This window comes from Porites lutea, chromosome 4 (genome assembly GCF_958299795.1).
Source record: "Porites lutea chromosome 4, jaPorLute2.1, whole genome shotgun sequence".
NCBI classification, from domain to species: domain Eukaryota; kingdom Metazoa; phylum Cnidaria; class Anthozoa; order Scleractinia; family Poritidae; genus Porites; species Porites lutea.
In genome coordinates, this window is record NC_133204.1 from 34,986,696 (window position 1) to 35,008,608 (window position 21,913).

The 21,913-nt window shown below is 37.1% G+C and overlaps 3 protein-coding genes across 3 annotated transcripts in view; 2 read left to right on the top strand and 1 right to left on the bottom strand.

Annotated features, from left to right (window-relative positions):
- The window catches only part of LOC140933404 (trace amine-associated receptor 7c-like), a 3,624-nt gene extending 2,300 nt beyond the window's left edge, over nt 1-1,324 (bottom strand). Inside the window, exon 1 of the mRNA XM_073382956.1 lies at nt 1-1,324. This exon is cut by the window's left edge and continues 2,300 nt beyond it. Coding sequence (XP_073239057.1) covers nt 328-1,269 — 942 coding nt within the window. The 5' untranslated portion in view covers nt 1,270-1,324 and the 3' untranslated portion in view covers nt 1-327.
- Nucleotides 1-21,913, top strand: part of LOC140934582 (uncharacterized) — a 466,993-nt gene that overhangs the window by 78,624 nt on the left and 366,456 nt on the right. The window lies entirely within an intron of this gene.
- LOC140933017 (melatonin receptor type 1C-like) lies at nt 20,920-21,900 on the top strand. The gene has a single exon (XM_073382522.1). It carries the CDS (start codon nt 20,938-20,940, stop codon nt 21,898-21,900), a length of 963 nt encoding a protein of 320 aa, XP_073238623.1. The 5' UTR covers nt 20,920-20,937.

Here is a 21,913-nt window from a genome sequence, read left to right on the forward strand (position 1 = left end):
TGAAAAGTAAGTAAAAAACGCTTCGCAACTAACATGAATATAATCATCTCTTGCATGGAAGATAATCTTAAACAAGTAAAACCCAAGCATCAATCTAGATAAGGTGTAAGATTTGCTTATTGACTGCCTAGGAGAGAAATGCCGAAGATAGATGGCTAAACTATTAATTAAAAATCGATTCGCATTCTTCAAACTAGCTCAAAATCCGCGAATTAACATCCTCTTCAAGAAAAATAAAACATCTATACTATGAAAAGCTGATAATGATTTGAAAGCGGATTAACGAGGAGATGACTATTGAAAAAAAAAACATAAGACACAGGATATTTAGACAATATCCTCCTCGGACCTCCTCATGTTGCTTCCACTGTTTCCAGCAGGAGAGATTTCATTGCTTCTTTCACTGCTATCTTTGGTGCCTACAAAAAGCCGACCCGCCGCTTTGCGCATGTCCTTACTTCTCCAAAAGTATATAAGGGGGTTCGCGGAAGAGTTTATCAACAGCGCGGAGATGGCAAAATTCATCTCTGTTTTACTCTGATTGCTGCTGCTAAAACCAGTTATTATTTGCACAAGAACAGCTGGAAGAAGAAACAAAAGGAGAGCTAAAAAGATGTATACAATGGTAACAGCGCAACGCCTCTCTCGTCTGTAAACAATCAGGGCGCCGTTTTCCCCCGAATGCAATGAATGGATGCTGTTTCGTTTGAGGTACACCATTAACACCACCTGAACGACCAGCAGGTAGATGACCAAAAGGCCGGCGATAACGGAAGTTATGATTTGATTGCTATTCTCATCGATGCCTACGTATCGGAGAACGATAAAGCCTATCCAGATGGCCCATAGTATCGCCATGTTGCGTGCAGTCTGATTGGTTGTGACGTTGGCGCGGTATTGGAGGGGTTTTGAGACGGCAATTGAGCGATCGGTGCTCAAGTAGGCCAAGCAGAGAAATGAACCACCCGTACATAAGTAGAGAAATGCTTCGTACAAGCTGTGCAACAGGCCTGAGCTGCAAATGGTTGACGAGAAATGCAGCATCAAGCGCCACGCAATGAAAAGAGGCTGGGTGACTAGGCCGACCATTAGGTCAGTTAAGGCGAGGCAGCAAAGTAAGATGTTTGCTGGGATACGAAGTTCCCGAGTCTTGTAAACTGTTATTATGATAACAATGTTACTGAAGATAGCAAACACGGCAAACGGTGTGTTTATGGCGATGATGGAAATGTTGAGATGATAGTGATAAGACATACTGTCCAGCATCATATCCAGATTGCAGGGCAGTAAACTTGTCTGGTTCGTCGGTAAGATCTCGTTTGAGTTGTTTGTCATCCTCTGAAAACGATGTAAACATTGAGATAATCTGTTAGCGAAGAAAGAGTTGCTTAATCCTGTCTTAATGATATTTAAAATAAAAGGAATATTCTATTTACGGGATTAAAAAAAACTCATAACACGAAAGACACGAAAGCGCTGGTTACGAACTTCTTGAGATCTACCGGTTTTGTTTTTTTGTCACATGATTTACAGCATAAGTCACGTGACAAGCGTCCAAGTCCATTTCTTACGGTAGAGATTCTGCGATGGAATCGAAGGCTTGTGTATAATACGTTTTCTATCCTGTGAAATGAGTATTTTTCTCACTAAATATTATTGAGATCATCAATAGGTTTTAAAATGCTTATGGATCATTAGTACAATTTCAATAGAAAGTATCCTTTCTCTCGACTGCCTAGAAGAAATTTCGTGTTTTTAGAAATCTCACTTAATAATTATAATAATGATAAACGCAAGTAGGCCAAGCCAATCTGAGGCCCGAAAATAAAGCTAGTGGCCAGCCAGAAAACTGGAAACCATTCAAATGCTCGCCCCATTTTCTTGATGGCTGCGATTCTCACGGGTCGGTGGAATAAATGGGCGGCAACTTTAACTGATTAATACCCATTTTCCCCGATTTTTGGACATCGGAAAATTCTGTAAAAGACTGCAGCTGGCACTGTCTCCAAGCAAAGAAAATAACGAGTAAATTTTTGTACTTCAAAATCTGATATCTCACATTCTGTGGTCTTAAGTTATTCTCATCAGAAAACTAAATTCTGGTAACTCATATACAACTGCAATTTGAGGAATGTTGCACATCAATTCGCATCACTCTTTAAACTTATTTCAAAAAATGCTACCTTCCGTGTCCTCTTATGTCAATTTCTTTTGCTGGTTTGATATCCTGACCTTAAAAGTGATCATTGATTTTTATCTCAGCCGAAGCTTCCGCACATAAATCGGTATCAAGAGAATATTAACAGCTGTTTGAAACATGGCGTAAGTATAATTATTTTGAAAATCGTCCAGTTGTTTCTGGCTGATAATTTGATAACCAGCTCTGCCCATCTTGTCCCCGTTAATACAGATTATGTTGAATAGTAAAGGCAGCTGAAAATAAATGTTCTTTGCATGATAAGTAATCACAAAAGAAAGATAGAAGTGTACCTGTTATGATGTTTAAGAGAGTTTTTTCCCTTTTCATTGAAAGCAATGCCGTTTCTCTGGAGAAAATAAACCTTGCCGGACAATCTAGTTGCGGCGCTGTGCTTCCGTTTATGTTTTATTCAGTATCTTTTTTATATTCGTCATCTTTAATGAGCTGCCAACTCTACACAAGGGTATTGTTGTGGTACACGCAAATGTCCACAAAACGTGCAATAAATAAAAAAATAATAATAAAAGAACTCAAAGTCCGGCCAAAAATTTTTAAGGTATTTATACTCGGAATTTTAACTGTTTGTCCTCGATAACTGCAACCGATTTTTTTTCCATTTTTTATGTTTTTTTGTTGTTGTTGTTGTTGGAAAATCGTGCATAAAATGTATGCATGAATAAGAAAATTCATTTAAAATATGAAACTTTCAGTTATTAGGGGGAGGTAAGTCTTATTGTTTACTATTTTTAATGGTGCTAAAATGATCAAAATTGATACGAAAAGCTAGAAAATAGAAGGTACGAAAAACGTTACATTCTACAATGTGCAAATCACCGAAATCACAAGACTTTTTGTCACATATTTTAAAAAAAGGAAAAAAATGAGGAAACAGCTTTCATTAGTTTCTTATTCATTTATAAGCTCTTGTTTCACTTTTATAGAATGTCTGGTTATGTCAACAATTAATCACAGAAAAAAGGGTTCAAAAGAGTTTTTGTGTATTGCTTTTTGTGTGTGTTGTTGTCGTCGGTTTTAGTATTATTATTGATAATTTTTCCCCCTTTTTTTTCAAAAACTGAAAAAAAAAAGATATGGTCAAAAATCAATTGCCAATTATTTTTTCTCCAATTTTCGTACGACTACGGTACTTTCTTTAACAATGGTAAAATGCTGCAAACTTTCCCATTTTCCAATTTACACCGTACGGAACACTTTACTTCAAAAATTACATGAGCTAGTCTAGCTAGTGTGAATTTACATTAGTTTAGTCTCGGCGTAGAGAGTACATGCAACTACTTGGTGAGATTCTATATTAAGCTCTAACACGTCTTTGGGAAGAGCAATTTCCTAGTAAACAGATACATTCAATTTTGAGACGTGACATTTGAGACAACTCGATAATTTTTCTCTTCTTGTTTCGACAAGATGACTTTTATCATTAGCACATTTCCTTCTAATTCGTACCAGTCATGGTCTTAATTGTGCACAATATCAAGTTAAACGTCATTCAATTATGCTAAGATGGCTAAAAATATATTTTTTCTTCGAATTTGTGACGCGTAAGTGGCCAGTTCATGTATGAATTGCATGTTAGGGAGTTTTAAAAAGTTATGGTTGAATTCAAGGAAAATGTTAGGGGAATTGTACTTTTAATGCTTGAAAAAAAACAATGAATTGATATTCCACAAAATATATTTATATCCTTTTAGGCTCGGTTATACCTTTATGACCTGTTATTAAATGAGATTTTAATTTGACTCCTTTTCTTTTGCCATGACGAAATTATGAAGATTTTGAAGAAAAGAAAGAAATTGACTTTAAGTTACTACTTTGTCAGTAGAAGTTAGAAAAATCCTATGCCGTCTTACCCCTTCATAAACGTGATAGCCGAATAAACGACCTGCTCCCGAAAAGAGTCAAAGAAAAATTTCCCCCAAAATATGAAAACAAATCAAAAAATAAATGGAACTATGCAACCGTTTTGCCATAGAGGTCTCATTTGAATGGTTTTCCCGCAGAATTTCGTCCACAGATTTAAAACTTAGAGTGACAAATAATTTAGAGGAATTAAAACAAGGTACGGCCAATGTTTCTGTCAAAAGTCGTTCTCGATGTATCTATAACATATAAATGAAAACCACCAGTCTATTTTCTATACCTAAACGTTTTATGCATGAAAAGGGCTACTTGTCTTATCTTCCCATCACATTTTTGTGACAGATATATGTTGAATCGTGGAACAGGTTGATAATGGTGTCGTAGAGATTAGGCGTTGTACGTCTGTCTATTTTGACTTAACTTTGCTTCAAAAAAAATAGCGCCATGCTATACTCTGTCTACACACTCTTACCGTTTCCCCTAGCTAACCAGATGAAAAATAGTCCAGGCGAAAAGTGCAACCACATTTTTTTTGCTTTTTCAAATGATGTAAAAAAAAAAAAACAAATCGCGGAAGTATTCGCTCGACTTCAGTTTACAGCGTGAATGAAGAGTGTGCTTTCAAAATAAACAGTGGTGCTCCAGTGTTGGTGGGGGCCTTAACAGACAACAACCTGGTTTCTCAACTACGTTAAGGGATAAAAAGTAATTTTCAACTTTTCAAGGACCAACCCTTCGTCAGAACGATTGGTTTCCAGCTGTGTGACTTTTTTTGTTCTCCATAATAGCCCCCATTTAATTCAGTTGGTAAAGCATATTGCTGGAAAGGTTCCTATTGTAAGACCTTTAGAAACAACTTCTTTCCTTCTACATTGGCCGTACATTGTGGTTATGGAAATAAAACTGTTTGCTTCAAATTAAGCGATGTATTGCTTTTAGTGAATGCATTTAAATGTTTTTTCGCTGTCGCAGACGTTGAAAGTTGACAACTCTTTTACTTCGAGTTACCCAACCAAAAATAGGGAGCTCCAAGACCGTTTGAAAATGACTAAAGATATCTAAAGAGGGAACCTTACCTTGAGTTCGGTATAACAGGTTTTTTAACTGTCCTTTCCGCAGTTCTGTTCTAAAATTGCACCTCTCTTGCAAAGAACTGATTTATGTTTGAATATCTAAAACGCCAATGAAACTTTAATATCATTTCTAGTTAACAAACAGCTGCAACTCCGAGCAACCGATTTTGTTTCATTGATTAACCGCTTTGACATATTTCATTAGAAACCGCACATTAAAAATCATTTCCCCATCTGATTGAACCACTTAATTAATGGTTTCTGTTCTTGAAAATACGTGACATAAAACTGCAGTGTGTGAGTGGTAGGCTTTTAATCGCTCATTCCCATTGTAGTGGGGGTCAAAATTATGGACAAAGTCTTCATTACTATTCTATTAAGTCTGCAAAGAAGACCTAAGCCTTTATTTATTATTTGAATCAGGGCAAAACATTTTGGTCGAAGAAAATGAATCCGAATTTGTATTTTGTGATAGATATAAGGACAACCGGAAAATCGATACTGTAAAGAACTATTTCTGGAGGGAATTAAATTTACGGGATGATCATTATAAGCGTAGGCGAAAAGGTCAATGAAACATATTCGTAAATAAAAAGAGAGAATAATGTTTAACTTAAAACGATTTTATAAAAGGAGATTGGTCTGCCTTATCCCCCATAAATCGCCAAAGGTAATACGCATATGAAAAATAAATAAATAAATAAATGTAACTTAACACATCCCCCGCAAACGTGGGGAAATATAACCTTGTAAACTTGATGTGGAAACGTATGATTCACTATTCGGATGAAATGTTGTTTATCACTTATAGTTGAATCCGCGAGCGGGCAAGATGGGATATTGGCCTGGTTCTTTCTTTTTCTTTTTCTTGTTCTTGTTCTTCTTGTTCTTGTTCTTGTTCTTGTTCTTGTTCTTGTTCTTGTTCTTGTTCTTGTTCTTGTTCTTGTTCTTTTTTGCACTTTTATTAACTTCAACTTCGTGTCGGTCGGTGATGTCCTCAGGCTTAAGAATAAGGCATAAATATTAATGCCTGGCCAATTGCATGGGTGTCTGACAGTAAATCCCTGAAGAACGACCGTCGATACCGAAGCGAAATCAATTTCTTCAATATTTGTCGGCAGTTTATATTAAAGTGAACTGACAGAAATTTCCCTTTTTTTAGAAAAGAAAAACCCCATGATAATTTTTATCGCCAGTATTCATTGAGATCGCAGAGATATCTGATATCTGTGATTTTAAAACTGAATTTTTTTACCATAAAACTGAAAAATATTTGTTTTCTGATTTTATAACGTAAGTATTACTTCAGTGAAGCATTTAGATACCTCAGCGATTTCATGTTTTCAGCTATGACCTAAAAGCGAGGATATTTAATGCCACTTATAACGAAAAAAGTAACTCTCACTGGGATCCTGAGATGCTTGCATCTATCACACAATACTATTTGTCATTTTCAAATTTTGCAGCCTTAATCGTCGCTATATAAGCAGCTGTCGTTCTTTGTCTCCACTCAATTATTTATGAGTGATTTTTAATTAATACATGAGACGCAATCCGGCATACTTTGATTTATAAACCCTACTAATTACAATTCATTTCTAATATTTTTTATTAGCAATGTATTACGCTTTTCCGTAGTTTTGTTGGGACGGTTTTAAAGCGCGAGAACATTCCGGTTTACTACTCGCACAGACTAAGAGCAAGGGGTATCTTCCTAGAGTTTATCCTCAAAAGCTGCTGTCAAGTAAGTAGAAGAAAAAAATTGCAGCAAAACGTTTATCAATTGACATGAAAGATGCCTAGAGGGGAAATTCATCAAGCCCTTGTTTTATACTTGGTCACCTGAGGAGCTCTTTAAAAATTGTTAGGTCAACCACATTTTGCGTCATCATTTTGCAACGTACAAATTGTCTTGAACGTGACGGAAACCTTTAAGATACTAGAATAATTTGCTAAAATACATGTACGAAAGCATCCAAGAGGAATTGGAGAAAAAAAGGATAAAACTTTCCTGATGCAAAAACCGTAACACGCCGTATTACTCAGCACAACGAGAAGATCGCTCTCTACCATTTATAATATATAACTCCCTACACGTCTCCTTCCCCCCGCCCCCTTCCAAAAAGTATAATAATTCGAAACTCAAACAAATCCCCTACAATAAGCTCCTCAGTAAGGGATTGTATTTGGGAATTGTCTTCACATACGACACTAAAGCCTGCTTTCCATATGATCGCGATCGCTACGATCGCTGGAAATTGTTTTCCATATGATCGCTATGATCGCTGCGATCGCTGAACTTTTTTTTTCTCAGCGATCGTAGCGATCACAAGGGAACCAGGCTTAAGAGAAGACAATAAGGCAAGTGCAGATGCTAGTTTTCACGAGTAAAATTCTTAGAAATTAATTATAAATTACCATGTACGATATGAAGATTTTATTGGAGTTGCAAACACTATGGAGATTATTCACTTGAAGTCACGTCCGCCATATAGGCGAATCTTTGCTGACGTCATTGTTTAATACATTTTTCCTCATTTGCATACGACTTCACTCATAGAAGCCGTGGCCGTACATACGCACTAAATGCAAAGTTGAAAGAGCTGATTACATTGAGCAATTTGTGCAATTTTCAGCTCTTTGAAGCGATATTGAAGGAAATATCAGCCATCAAAAACTGCGAAATTGCCGGTGGTAAAAAAATTAATGAGCCATTAACATTCTCTGTAAAATTTCGTGTTTTTTTAGAAGAGAATTTCTCCGAAGCTGTTCGGTGTATTGGGCTCAAATTTTCAGAGATAACTGAAACTGTTATGCCCTTTCAATATTCAGAGTTTTTATTAGTGAAGGTGATAAGCATATGTTAATGAGGCAAAAAGTGTAAACAAAGATTCACCTATTGGTGTCCTAACACAGTCTTGTGCGCGTTGAGCCTTTTTCTTGTGTACATTTTTCTTTTTCTAATAACTTTGCATAGCTGCTGGCCATGTGAGTGAAAACACTTTATTGTTGGTCAGTTTGCTACCATTTATTCCGTCATTTACAGTATTTCATTTGCAATTATAGAAGCTTTTTGCCCAGTTTGAGTTTGACATCAATGCCCTCATGGAAAATTTCTGACACTTTTCTTCCCTTCAATTATAAGGCCGGCAGTTCATGAAATGTAAATTTCTCCACAGTTCAATAATATGCCCGTCCTTGTATAAGTCGTAAGACAGAAGCCCACAAACAAAAGCCAGTGAGAAACATTTTTGGATTTTAGCCTGGACTCGATATGTGGACGTATTTAAATGTTAAATAGAGGGGATAGCAGAAAAAACCCTTAAACCAGTACACATTGCTCAATGATAATCATTCGCCTAGACCTAAAGTAAATATTAACAAATACCGACAGGAAAAAGGCTGAAATTAAAAAATGAACAGTAGGCAGAATCGGTGGAAACAGCTCAATCTTCTTCTTTCTGGAATTTGTGAATATATTCAGTTCAGAAAGAGTCAAAGCCTGGAAAATTACTATGATCAGTACTTTTATTCAACGGTCGTGGCGAATCCGAAACTGGAAAATTTGAGAAACCATCTGCATAAAGAAAAATTTTTTAAGGAATAGGTTTTCGGAAGTATTGTAAATCGCTTGCGATTAAGTTTTTTGTTTGGTCACATTCCACGATTTATTTTGTCCGCTCTAGGCACGAACACCTGATGGTTAGACTTGGGCCCCGTCTACATTTGACCTTCCGTCCAAACGTAAACTGGGTTTTCAGGCAAATGAAAAACGCAGGTTTTGGAAAGCGGTCCCCAGAGTGAACATTTTTTAAAACGCCGGCTTCTCGTTTACATGTGGATGGGCGGAAAAGGAGGTTTTGGAATACGATGATGTCATACATTAGTTAAATACAACCAAGAGAGGATAAAGGGTACAGAGAAGGCATCCCCCATACACACCCTATTCCATAGGTAATTCGTCTCGAGTTATTTTTAGAATCAGGATAAAGTTACCTCGCGCGCGGCGTGGGTGTTTCGTGGCGGTTTCGCATGACTAAACGCCGTGCAAAACATGTCGGGCGAAAGGCAATAAAAGCGCAAAGAGATCAAGAGCATTCCTGAATATCGAAGCGAAATGAGTCGGCGCTCACCTGGGAATAGAGAATCGCTGAACTCTTTGACAACCCGTGAAATCAGTTTAACTCGAAGTTGTCCTAACCTCAGTGCTTTAATAAAATGAGAGATTTCGCCGGTCTATTGAAACCGGTCGTTTGTACAATAAAGCAAGTAGGACGCCAAGTGTTATTTTTGTTGAATAATAAAAGACTAATAAAAGAATAAATATCAAACCAGAAATTTCTCTCTTCAAATTGTAAATTATTAATGATCCTGATAGAATATTCAATGTGTTAAGGATTTCCCTGCCTTACTGTTAGCTCTATACAAGAGAGGAAGGGCGATTCTTTTTTAATTTCCGTTTCGCTAACACAGCTTTAGAAGAAATCTCTCTGTAGTCGTTTTCGTCGACCAAACGAATAGCAACATCGCCCTCCCCATCTTCCGCCATTTTGTTCTGCGTCAATTCGTGAAGGACGCGTGCCTCTTAGCTTGGGTCATCCACGCGGAACACATTCGTGCTATGTGATTGGCTTTTGCCTAATCCCCCTTGAGATCTGTTGTGTTAAAAAAACTGGAGACGAATTACCTATGAAAAAGGGTGTGTATGGGGGATACCCTCTCTGTCCTCTTTATCCTCTCTTGATACAGCATATACTACTTACATTACGCATGCTCTGTAAAGGATACTATTGTATTTCCATCGTTTAGCGTTTTCGTGTTGAGGGACATAAGTGATTAAAATGCATGCGCTACGTGGACGCGTATTTTTTTGAAAACGGAGAAAAAGATCTTCGTTTTCAAAAATATCCGTATACATGTGTCCTTAAAAGATCACATAACGTTGTTTACTGAGGTGATTAGAAAAAATATTTACTTGGAAAACTGTTAACAAAACAACAGCAGAAAACCAGTCTTATTTCATGAGTAGCACCCAAATGTTGGTGATGAGAAACAAAATCTGAGACGTCGAAATCTTTGTTAATTTGTGTTAAATGTCAGGAAGGATGCGACGCATACAATTAAGGACTTGTCTTCCTTCATGTAAGACGACAGAACGAACCTAGAAACTGGAAAGGTCTGAGCCTGAGAAGGGCGAAAACTTACTTTAGAGTGACAAATATTTACAAAAATAATATTATTGTGAGGGATGCTGGATTTTACTGATAAGGCTATGGTTAAATGTGGGTTAAAGATCGTTGTTCATACAAGAGTTAAAAAAAGCGATGTACACGTCTTTTTTACCAATCTTAACGTTTCTATCATAACCTTAGAGATTTTTCTTCTCAGATTTTTGAGGAATAGGAAATTTTGCGTCGACATTTTCGGCATGGAATCGTAAGACGTTTCTTAAGGCGAATGCCAGAAAGTAATACTTCCTACCTTCAAAGGGCGATGAAGGAGTTACAACCAGGCTTTTTTCAAGACGAAGAACTTGTTGAATATTCAGGGTTGTTTTGGAATCAGCTCTTTCAAATGCGCTGAACGATATTTTTACCTTTGTATGGATGAACGAAAACGAATCTCCTCAAAAACGTTTCTCGACAGTTCGACGAGGCAGCTGCAGTCTCGATATGTTAACTCGTTGAAATGTCAACTCTATTCATTTCTTGAACAGAATTTAATTGCGTTGAGATTATTAAGTTGTCTGAAAAGGACCTCCGCTGCTAAAATGATAATGTCTATGCTGAATGTTTGTGGGGAAAATCTGGAAAACTTATACAATAAAAAATGCAGAAGTTGTGCTCACTGGGGCTACGCTATACGTAAGTTATTGACATTTCCAGAAAATATTTTATTAGAAAAATATTATGTAGCCAACAGTTATTCTTTTTATCGTCTTTCTCAAGTAGTCTTTGCTAGCGGCTAAGTTTTTCACAGAGCTTAGCACATTCTAGATCAGGTCCTTGACTAAGTCCAACGCATAGATTTCATGCACGGCATGTTAATTCATTTTAAAGATACTTATTATGAGACAAGAAAAGTGTATTGCAACTGTTGTTAACTGGTCATGGGCAGTGAAATGCAATTGTTCGACGTTGGCTCACGGGAAAAGAATTATTTTGTGTGCTTTTTTCATGAAGGTCCTTATGCTGCTGCAATTGCTGCTGCTGCTGCTGCAGCTGATTATGATGATGATAATGACTACGTTAGTGTTAATTAGTGTTGTTGATGATAGTGGTAATGATATATGCTGTTGGTGTTTAAAATTTGGCAGTTTTTTATTGCCCATATTTCCTTTGTTATTGATTGCAAAGAACTGACGAATAAACAGACTGTTCAGGATGTCAACAAGGATTCGCCTAAAAGTGGTGCCTTGAGCGGCCGTGGCCTCGTTCAAGCTGCCCCAAAGAGATTTCTCCCATTGTTGGCACCTCTACTAAACGGCCTTAAAGCGCTTGATACACTTACTTTATTGGCTTCATTTTAAGAATATGATGAACGAAAAAAACAGTCGAGATGACGACCTATTGTGGACTAGTTATGCTTCTCCCGTCGCGTGTTTGTTTCAAAATAAATTAATGTTTATGCTAAAGTTCGTGCCGTTTTATGACAAACCTCCACTGAGCGGCCAACATTCATTGAGCAGCCACTTGCCGGTATCCCGGAAATATAAAAGGTGTCCGCCTAATAGAGGTTCAACTGTATTTTCAAGCTTTAACCGGCGAATTTGTAGGTACTTTACTGGCTCAAATCGATAAAACATTCGGTATATCCACAGCTATGTATCTTTGGTTAAAATAGTTGTCGAAACTAACAAAATTAAACATTCGAGTGTATAAACGTGGTGACTGATAAATAACACTTTACCTTTGAGGAGGTCAACTCATGGACAGATTTATTTTTCTTAATGAAGATCCTTTTGGCTTGGTGTTTCCTTAACTAAATCCAGTGACAGCTTTCGTGGAAAACATTATGGTGTGTTACAATTGTCAGTATTTATCTGAAGCGCAAAAATTGTGGTTTTACCATATGGCCGTATATCTTTTTGTGATCTGATTAATCACACAGATATTTCCAGTTAATTTTATATACGTGCTTCTTCACGAGTTGATTCTGATTGGGATGGGCGATTCACGTTTCTTGTTAGCCCCAAGTTATTAAGGGATGTCCTTTTCTCCTAAACATTATCATGTACAAAAAGGGTTTGATTCGGCAGAATTGAAGCAAAATAACACAAAGATAATTTCCTTTTCGCATGCAGCACAAGTAATATATGATACCTTTCGTTTGATTGGAAACGTAGAGTTATATAAAGATGCCTTTTTATAACATAATTCGCGAGGATTTCCTATCGAGGCATACACGTTCGATAGGTCAGTTTTGCAGTTAAGTAACACATTTTTTCGTTACACGGCAGTCATAAGCTACGCATATCCTTTATTAAATGTAAGGCTCGAGGAATTATCCATCTATGGCTAGCATACGTTTTCTTTCATACCTAAAACCCATTCTCAGAAATGGAGTTATTACATAATTTTGCCCATTTTTGCCTGTTTTTTTTTTTTTTTTTTCATCATGGCCGTGCGCGTGTAAGTTTCTCAAATTCCGTTATTTCCTTGAAGGGCCAACTTACATTTCATATTTCCTGGCTCACTTGACTACCTTTTCTTGGTTTTTCGATTTTGATACAATTGGGTTTTTGATTTTGGAACTGCCGGTTTCTTTATCTTCTTGCGCAACATCTGCAGCACAGAAACAGTTTTCGAGGTATTATGCAATCCCATATCAGATAAGCAGTATAACACACAAATGCTGTTTTATACTATTTGAAGGGATCTTACAAGATAACAATGCAAGTTGTGTTCATTCTCGCATAGGATAAAAGGATTATTTGGTTTCGTGCACTTTTTTTTCTTTAGTTATTAATCTCCGGCTTCAAGTCATCTATATTTCGCAAATGCATTGCAAGTTATTTTTTTAACACCTGATTAGTTTTATACTGTTCAAAAGTCGTAAAATTAAATGCAACATTAAAAACGTGCTTCGACTGCATAAGCACATGTAATTCCGTGTGTTTGTATGGCTGGATCGAAGAAAAGGTTATTTTGGTAGTGGAAGTCGAGAATGAATTGACTGTACGTTCGCATTTGAATTGATGCCTTAAGTTTATAATTCCATAATTTAAGGGTGCATTTTCTCGTATGACTCTTGTCAATCACATCTTGTTCGTTTAAATTGAAACCTTGAACTTGACTGACAATTTCCTCCTTGACAACGTTAAAAAAATTGTCAAGTTTTTCCATTTCCACGACCAAGGAAAACATGTCAAGGAAGTCAAGGAAACCTTTGAAGGAAAAAAATAAAAGATGTTTTATTCGTTTTCAACATTTGTCTGATAAAATTCCATTTTTGGAAAAGAGGACGTACTACTCCTTTTCCAGCGAATTGTTAACAATAGTCATTGAAGTAGTATTGAAGGGGACATTGAAGAAACCCTGTAATCAAAGTCACTATTTTTTTTGTAGTTCATTGAAAACATCTTAGCACAGACAGCACATTGTCAGTACATCGTAGTTTGCAATTCACAACAAACGTACTTCCTTTCAAGATAGATTTTCATTTGTCGTTGAACAGCTTTTAAACATCGTGGATATAATTAACGTACCCTTACCTAACGCATTTATCAACGAATTCCACAGAGTTAAACATATTTCTCTCAAATATTATCACTTGATTAGATGTTTGGAAATATTTTCCGAAGTACCTTTAATTTAGAAACCACATAACAGATTCCACATATTTTGGTGTTGTTTTAAACGGGAATCAAGCCAAAAAAAGATATTGGGCGTCGAATACGTGACCACTTTGTAATAAAAATGTTGTCATTGAATAAGACTAAATCTTGCGACTTCCTCTTGAATTTCCTTGATTTGAAATGTCGTCAGTATTTTGCCCTTCAAGTAAATTTACTATAAACGATGATGTTTCCAAAGTCGGAAAAAGGAAGCACAGTACGTTGTCATTTAACTTTATTATTATTGCGGATCCCATAGCCATTTTCGAGTGTGTTTGCTTTTGCTTAACGGGAAATAAATAACACAAATTTATGGAATATTAAGTGCGAAACAATAAGGAAAAGTAAAATTGTTCTTGATATGCTAATTTTATTATTTCCGTGCTCGTTCTCCGGCCTGTGGATCGATTACCGCAGATCTTATCGACAATAAAGGAAACTTGAAAATCGGTCGCGAAAGTTTTTACCCTTAAGAGGAAAGTAAAAGGAAAAACTCCAATTGCGCGCTTTGAGAGAGAGTTATATTCGAACGCACCCCTGTCTGAAAAAGTAAAGCCACTTTTATTCTATATAAAGGAACTATCATGTTTATTATTCTATCATTTCAAATTCTACCGCTATGTCTTCAAAACCATATTAGGATTCAAAAGGCTATTACAGCAGGATACGCGTGACAAATTTGAGAAAAATAGGCACATTATTTGGTGTGGTGCAAAACATGTTCTTACGGTTTCTAATGCCAATATTACGCGTCAGTTCTATTCACTTATCAGCGGCAACCAACGACTTTTTCCCGTAAAACATCTGTTCGGAGAAGCAAATATTGCCTAGAATTTTCTTTTGCTTGAGGACAGCTAAAAATTTCTAGATGATTCGTTCAAGTACAATTTTCGAAGCTAATCTCATAAATTCCCTTCGATTTTCTGAAGTTTAATTTTTCATATTTTACTACCCAGGTTACACTATTTTTCTTAGAAAAGAAGACCTAAAATTTTCGGATTCTAAAAAGTGAAGGAGAGAGAAATCAGAAAAATTATGACATTCTTAAAACGTTAAATTGCACCTAAAATTTTCGGAAAAATAATACTAAAGCCCTTGCGATTTCGAAAAAACTTAAGTTCCACTAGTATGACCGAACAGATGCAAATTTTGTAGAGCCGTTAGAATGCATTTCTAGAGATCTAAAAGTACTCTGGATAGCCTAAAAAGTGTTTTCAACGTATTTTGGAGGAAACCGTCGTTGGGCACCCCTGACTTATTGTGTCAATACTACTCTAAGAATTTAAGAGTGGAAAAGGATGTTTCAGCTGCTTATACAACATTAAAGAAAAACTGGAAACAAACGTAAATGCAATTTTCAAGCAAAAGCTGGATTGTAGAGATATTAAAGAGACGTAAAAGAATCCAGTCGAATATATTAAGTAGTCTAGGTGCGGTTATTTCTGCACGAGGTTTTCAACTCACGTGTTTAAAGTAAACCGGACATAGGACTTAACAAATAAGATTCAGTTACTGTATCTCTGATTAATGAGTTCCAGGCATTAGTGCGATAACAAATAAAATCTAAAAACGTGGCAGAGCCGGTTGGTATTTCAGGCCTTTAGTTCAGTGGACATTTCCTTGAATTCTAACCTCGAAAAAACAAAAGCTCCCCAAGTTTGAAAAGGTAAGCTTTTAAAGAAGCATTAAAATGAATTTATCAGCCAATAAATGTATTTATAACTGAACACAGAGGAAAAAAGCCAAGCATGGTTGAGGTAAGAAATGAAACCAAGAATATGCGAATATTTCAATGGCCTCTCTTTAAGGGTAAATCGTTTTTATAACAACGGCTAGCATACAACTAGAATTTACTTCAGCCACTGTAGTTTTGTTTATGAAACTTAAAACGTATCGTAGAATAATTATACGCTCGAAACACTAAAGGATAATTACGTCAATTGTTGATTTACTTTTTAGAAAATATTGAACACAAATGCTCTCAGTCAGCTCGCATAGTCGTACTAATTTCTAGACATTGTAAACTCTATACGTCTTATTCATGATTTTAAGACATTCAGATCTTGATTCAAACTGACATGATGATATTTGTCGCCATTGGGTCACTATTTTAAAAGGCTTTTTCGCCATAAGGAAATTGCCTATAGTCTGTAATTTATTCAGATTTGTCGATTTTGTACTATAGAATAATCCATATTTTGGGAGGCGTTCCAACCATTCTTCGTCAACGGCTAATCGTAGTTCTATTTTCTTGCTTCTTTTCCTATTAAACTGGCCTCCCTTCTTTTCAATTTTATGGAATTTCCATAGAGTTTTCGCGGAAACAGAAAATGAAGGCTAATCATTGAACCAGTAAGACAAAAATGCTCTCCTATTTCAGGCATGGTATAAGTGTTTAACAGCATGGCTCTCTCTTAACGTACAACTTTCTAAAAGAAGTGCTTTTTCAAAGCTCCCGCTATTGAAAACATAACCGGCGAACAAGATCCGGGGAAGCTTGGTGTCACTAAAGGAGACAGACCCATCCCCTTTCCCTTCCTCATCATCACGTGTTTTCTCACGTTTGTTCTATCTCACACTAAAACGCCTGTTCAAAGGCTACCTATCCCTTATCAGCTTCTTCATAGTCAGCCTATCCCCCACTAGAGAGCTTCTTCACAGGCTACCTATCCCCCACTAGAAACCTTCTTCCTAGTCTACCTATCTCCCACTAGAATACCTTTTCACAGGCTACCTATCCCCTACTAGAAAGTTTCTTCACAGGCTACCTATCTTCCAGTAGAACGCCTTTTCACAGGCTACCTATGTTCTACTAGAAACCTTCTTCACAGGCTACCTATCTTCCAGTAGAATGCCTTTTCACAGGCTACCTACCTACCTGTTCAAAGGCTCTCTATCTTCTACTAGCGAGCCTGTTCACAGGTTACTTATTATCACCTACTAGAGAGCTTCTTCACGGGCTACCTATCCGCCACTGGAGAGCCTCTTCACAGGCTATCCATCTCCACTAACGATGTTCTTCCTCGGCTATCTATCTTCCACCAGAAAGCCTGTTCACAGGCTACCTTTCCCTCACTGGAGAGCCTCACCACATGCTACCAATTCCTCACTTTAGAGCTTTTTTTACAGGCTTTCTATCTTCTACTAGAAAAGCCTTCTTTTTATTAGGCTACCCATCTTCTACTAGAAAGCCTGTTCACAGGCTGTTGAGAACAAAAAGAGCCGTTGAATGTACCTTTGTAGGAGAAACAAATAACGAGAAGGAAGATCTACTTGAAGAGCTGAGAAAGAAGACAAATCTGTCAGTTTTAAATTACAAAAAAAAGAAGAAACAAATGGAACACTTCTTTTCAGAGGGGAAAATAAAACTTTTAAACTCAAGGTTTTTTCTGATAACAAAAATTTGATGACAATGGTGCTGATATTTTTAAGTATCTAAGGTTTACTTTAAGATATTTCTTTGATGAGCAGGAACAAAATGATCAAAGCTGTTATTGACGTTTGCTGTCTGAAATGTGATATTCCAACTGTCATTAATTTTGAAAACTAAAGAGACCGTGCAATTCTATGTTGCTTTTTAATTTTAAAGGGTTAGATGAAGAACAAATATTGTCATTGTCGTCCAATGGGAAGGAGCATTTTTGTCCATTCTTAATTTCCTTATGAGATTCTTTGAATGAGAATTAGAGCTTTACTGATATTCGTTGATAAAGGAGGACGTGCCACACGGTAAAAAGGTATGATTTTAAGGTTTTTACTCTTATTCTCTTGATGGAGCTTGTTGCTATTCAATATTCCGCAGTTTCGATTAGTGCAAAACAGTTTTTTACTATTAACCATTTTGTAAGGTAGAATGGTGTTTTCTAAATCGAAGACTTCCTTAGTAAATATTGCCATATTTTGCGTGCAATTAGTAACATTTCACTAGCAAAAAGCTTGTATTATTCTTGGCTTGCCGATTTTGGTTACGATAATTAGCGATTATTTTTTTAAATCGGCCACGTTGACTTTCAGTATCTGATCGTCTCAATTGCAAAGTGCAGGGCCGACCATTGACCGTAGGAATAATTTTCCATGAATCAATGTAAATTTTTATTATATGAAGAATGATCGAAATGACTACTTCGCTTTACTTATTTTGACAAGAGTATATCCTTATCAAGCATGTCCGTTCAATTTCCGCATTCTATTTTATTTCAATTATGAGCTTGTATTATTTAGTATAATAAGATGGAAACAGGACGCCCCAGTTTATAATAAGCTGATTTCACAGTTAGTTCTTCTTTATTCAAGTACATATGAGCTTCGAGTCTGTTCCAAAGCTAGCGGCGGCCAAAGTTAATATTATGAAAACGCTCCCACGTCATTATACGAATAAACTGGACCGTCGAGAGGGGCGCCTGGAGCGACCTAACTGTTGAAAAAAGGGGAGTGGGCTTCAAACTCCTTTTTTTCTCCTCCTTTTTGTGTTAAGTTGTTAAAACTGTCCGTTAAATGTGAAAATGTTCTTTTGGATCAGAAAAAGTCTCAAATGATATGACGTGGATAGCGGATATGCGATGCGTGGATTTGAGTTTGGGCTCATTGTCAACTGGACTTGAGTGCTGCCAAACAATTTACGGACGCATTTCTTAATAAAAACCGTATACTGCTTAAGATAATAGAAAGTTTTATAACATAACATATTCAACACAAAGAATAGCACAAGGATGTCATACCATTCTCTGTATACAAATTCATGGATAGAAAAGCTACTTTTAATTTCTTAAAATGAGCTGTTTCATAAAACAAAGGCATTGTTGTGTACCGAGGGGAGGGCGAGGGGGAACTCCCTTATATAGTCTAAAAGGGGAAGTGTCACCTCTCAGTTTATGGTTTTTTGAGGTCTTGATTCCTAAACAGATTTCACCATTTAGCGTCTTTAACAGTGTGTCTTTCTGGGCCAACAGCCTTAAACAGGGATTATTATTCATTCAAAATATTTCCCGGATTCTGATTGGCTAAAAGCACACGTTTAATTCACCATAACCAGTTACTGATGACCAAATTTGGAAGAATTTTGTGTTTATCGAGGAAATGACGTCAAAAATGCAGCCTTCTATGGGTTAATGAACCGTTAACCGAGAAGACCTGGGAACGAGGTTGAGTTATTTTGGTTGTGAAAACAAAAATGGCCGACACTTCACTCGTTTCAAGAGTAAGAACTACTAGTACGGTCCAGTTTATTCTCGGAAAGTGTTATCCGCCTCGACCTACGGCCTCGACGGATAACACCGTCCTCGATCTCCATAATTCTTCATAAGATACTCAGCCTCATTCATTAACTTTTAAAGGGACTGGTTCACGATAATGCGCATGTGTGAGTTTTGACAGTAGCTAATTGTTTTTCAACCAATCGGAAGCGAGTTAGACGCATACAAGTAAATTTACAAAATTCAAATTAATTGTTCGCGACGCGAGAGTATTTCCGGGCATTTGGTTTGATTTTATTTATCCCCATAATTCAAGTTTATTCTTTGCTACTCCTCAGATATATGTTGCAGCCGATAAGAATACGATTTACAGCCCTGTCCTGCTTTGAAACAAACATTTACCAACGTGTATTTTTATGAGGTCGTACCCACGCTAACAAAGCAGTCACCGATCGGCAAACAAAATTTGTAAACAAACATCTTTTTACTGTTCTCTCAGTTCGCCTTATATAAATCCAGAAATACCTACAAATAGCAGCTGACCGGTGACAAAAACGTACAACGTATGAGTATAAAGATTATCCTTAATTGAGCATAAATTTCAAATGCTTATTATCAGCAAATGAACAAATTTATTCGCGTTGCATCGGGTCAGAGTTCCGCAAAATAAATGTTATCGAGTAGCACACACAAAGAAACTAGATTATAAACAGAATACTCAGGCAATAATTTATTTTAAAAACATCAATTCTTAAACATATACGATCGTAAAGCAAAGATACAAGGAACATTTCAAGTATACCAGATCGGTGAAGATCGCGCGGCCTGTTGCGGTATAACTACAGGTCGGAGTCAAAAATCAAATCAAAGTTGAACGAACTCATGCCTTCAATCACTTTCCAAGTGTCGTGTATACTTTTCGTAAGCCACACACTACTCTTAGAACCATACCAGATCGATAGGCTAAGCTTCTCTATCTCCAAAGAATCTCGAGAACGTCCTGTTGCCGGACGGCCACGATGCTCTTCTGAACCTCCATGATCAAAACATTATTTTTTGCGTCTTCTTAAAACGTAACCAGTCAAACGACACAACCACACGTTAATCACCACTACCGAAGTATAACTAGACCAGCCAAAGCGACGGATGTCCGAATAAAACGAAGGATTTTCAATGATTGTACCGGTAATGGCGATTTCGAATTTAGTGTTGACCCGACAAATTTATTCTGAAGAGACAAACGGCGCGCATGCGCATTATCGTGAACCAGTCCCTTTAAATAAACGATGGCGGTACACGGCGCGTGACATGTGTGGTACCAACAATTTGTTTTTTAAAAAAATCTAATATTACTAAGTTAGTTTAAGATATATCTAATTCTGAATGTGAAAATACGAAATTACAGGTCCTATACAGGATAGGGGAAAAAATGGCTTTTGTATTTAACAGGCACAGGGTCGGCTGAAGGAGTCAGCAACACACCCCTACCCTACATTTCCTACGTTTTCCGCGGGATTGTGTCTCTAGCTTCAGTCAAAATGTACCCCGAAACATTCGCTGCTCGGCCCACCGAGGTACAGCAACAGAATTGATCTCTTAAGTTGTACATGTGTCTTGAGTTCGCATAGCAAAAAAACAAGTTAAAAGTGATGGACCGAGAACTGGTAGGGGCACATAAACATGGAGCGCCGTCTAGTTCTTATTTCCTTTTACACTTACTTCTTTTGCATTTTTAGACCATATTCAGAAGATCCAGAAATGAATCACTCAACAGCGTCGCAATTTTCGCTTCAAGCGCGAGGTTCCCTTCAAGCTGCACTTGAGATACTGGTAACAACCTGTTTAATAGTATGTGGGACATGTGGCAACGCACTGATATTCATCGCGGTCTGGAAAGAAAAGGCACTAAGAACGATGACCAATGTGTTTGTTGTAAACCTAGCAGTGACTGACTTTTTGTTTTCCACAACTGTGTTACCGCTCACTGTTGCGACATTTATCCAGGGCCGGTGGACACTAGGCATGCGTGGTTGTCAGCTGCAGGGCCTCATGTTTGGTACTGTTCTAAACGCAACCCTAATGACCATGACAGCAATAAGCATCAATCGTTTTATCATGATTCGTCACAGGGCAAGGTATCAAACCGTTTACACGAGAAGGAACGTTTTCTGCATGTTGGCGGTAATTTGGTGCTACGCTGTTGTATCATCGAGTCGACCGTTTTATGGGTTGGGAAGATATTACTTTAATCAATACAATGGCTTTTGCTCTTTGGATAAAAAACCTGGAACCGCCAGCAGGATATCATGGGTTCTGGCTTATCTGTCATTATATGCAAATATCATCGTCATAATACGGTGTTATATTGGGATATATCGCACAGTTAGTCGACACAGAAAGCAAATAAAGAGCGCCCAAGACTGCCATGGCAGACTTGGAACGAAAAACCGCGTATTCGGGGGAGACGATGTCCACATTGCAAAAACATTGTTCATCGTGATTATCTTATTTGGAATATGTTGGTTTCCAGCCGGTATCGCGGGTATTGTTGTTGTTTTTGGTGTAAATATTCCTGGAGTTTTACAAGAAATTTTAATGTTAACTGTTTGTTTAGCTTCTTCAGTTAATCCAATCGTATATGTTATCAGAAACCGGCGATTTCGGAACATTTTCCAGAGAATAATTAAAACACACGTTTCCACGATGGATCCTGTAGTATAGCTTGTCAAAACAA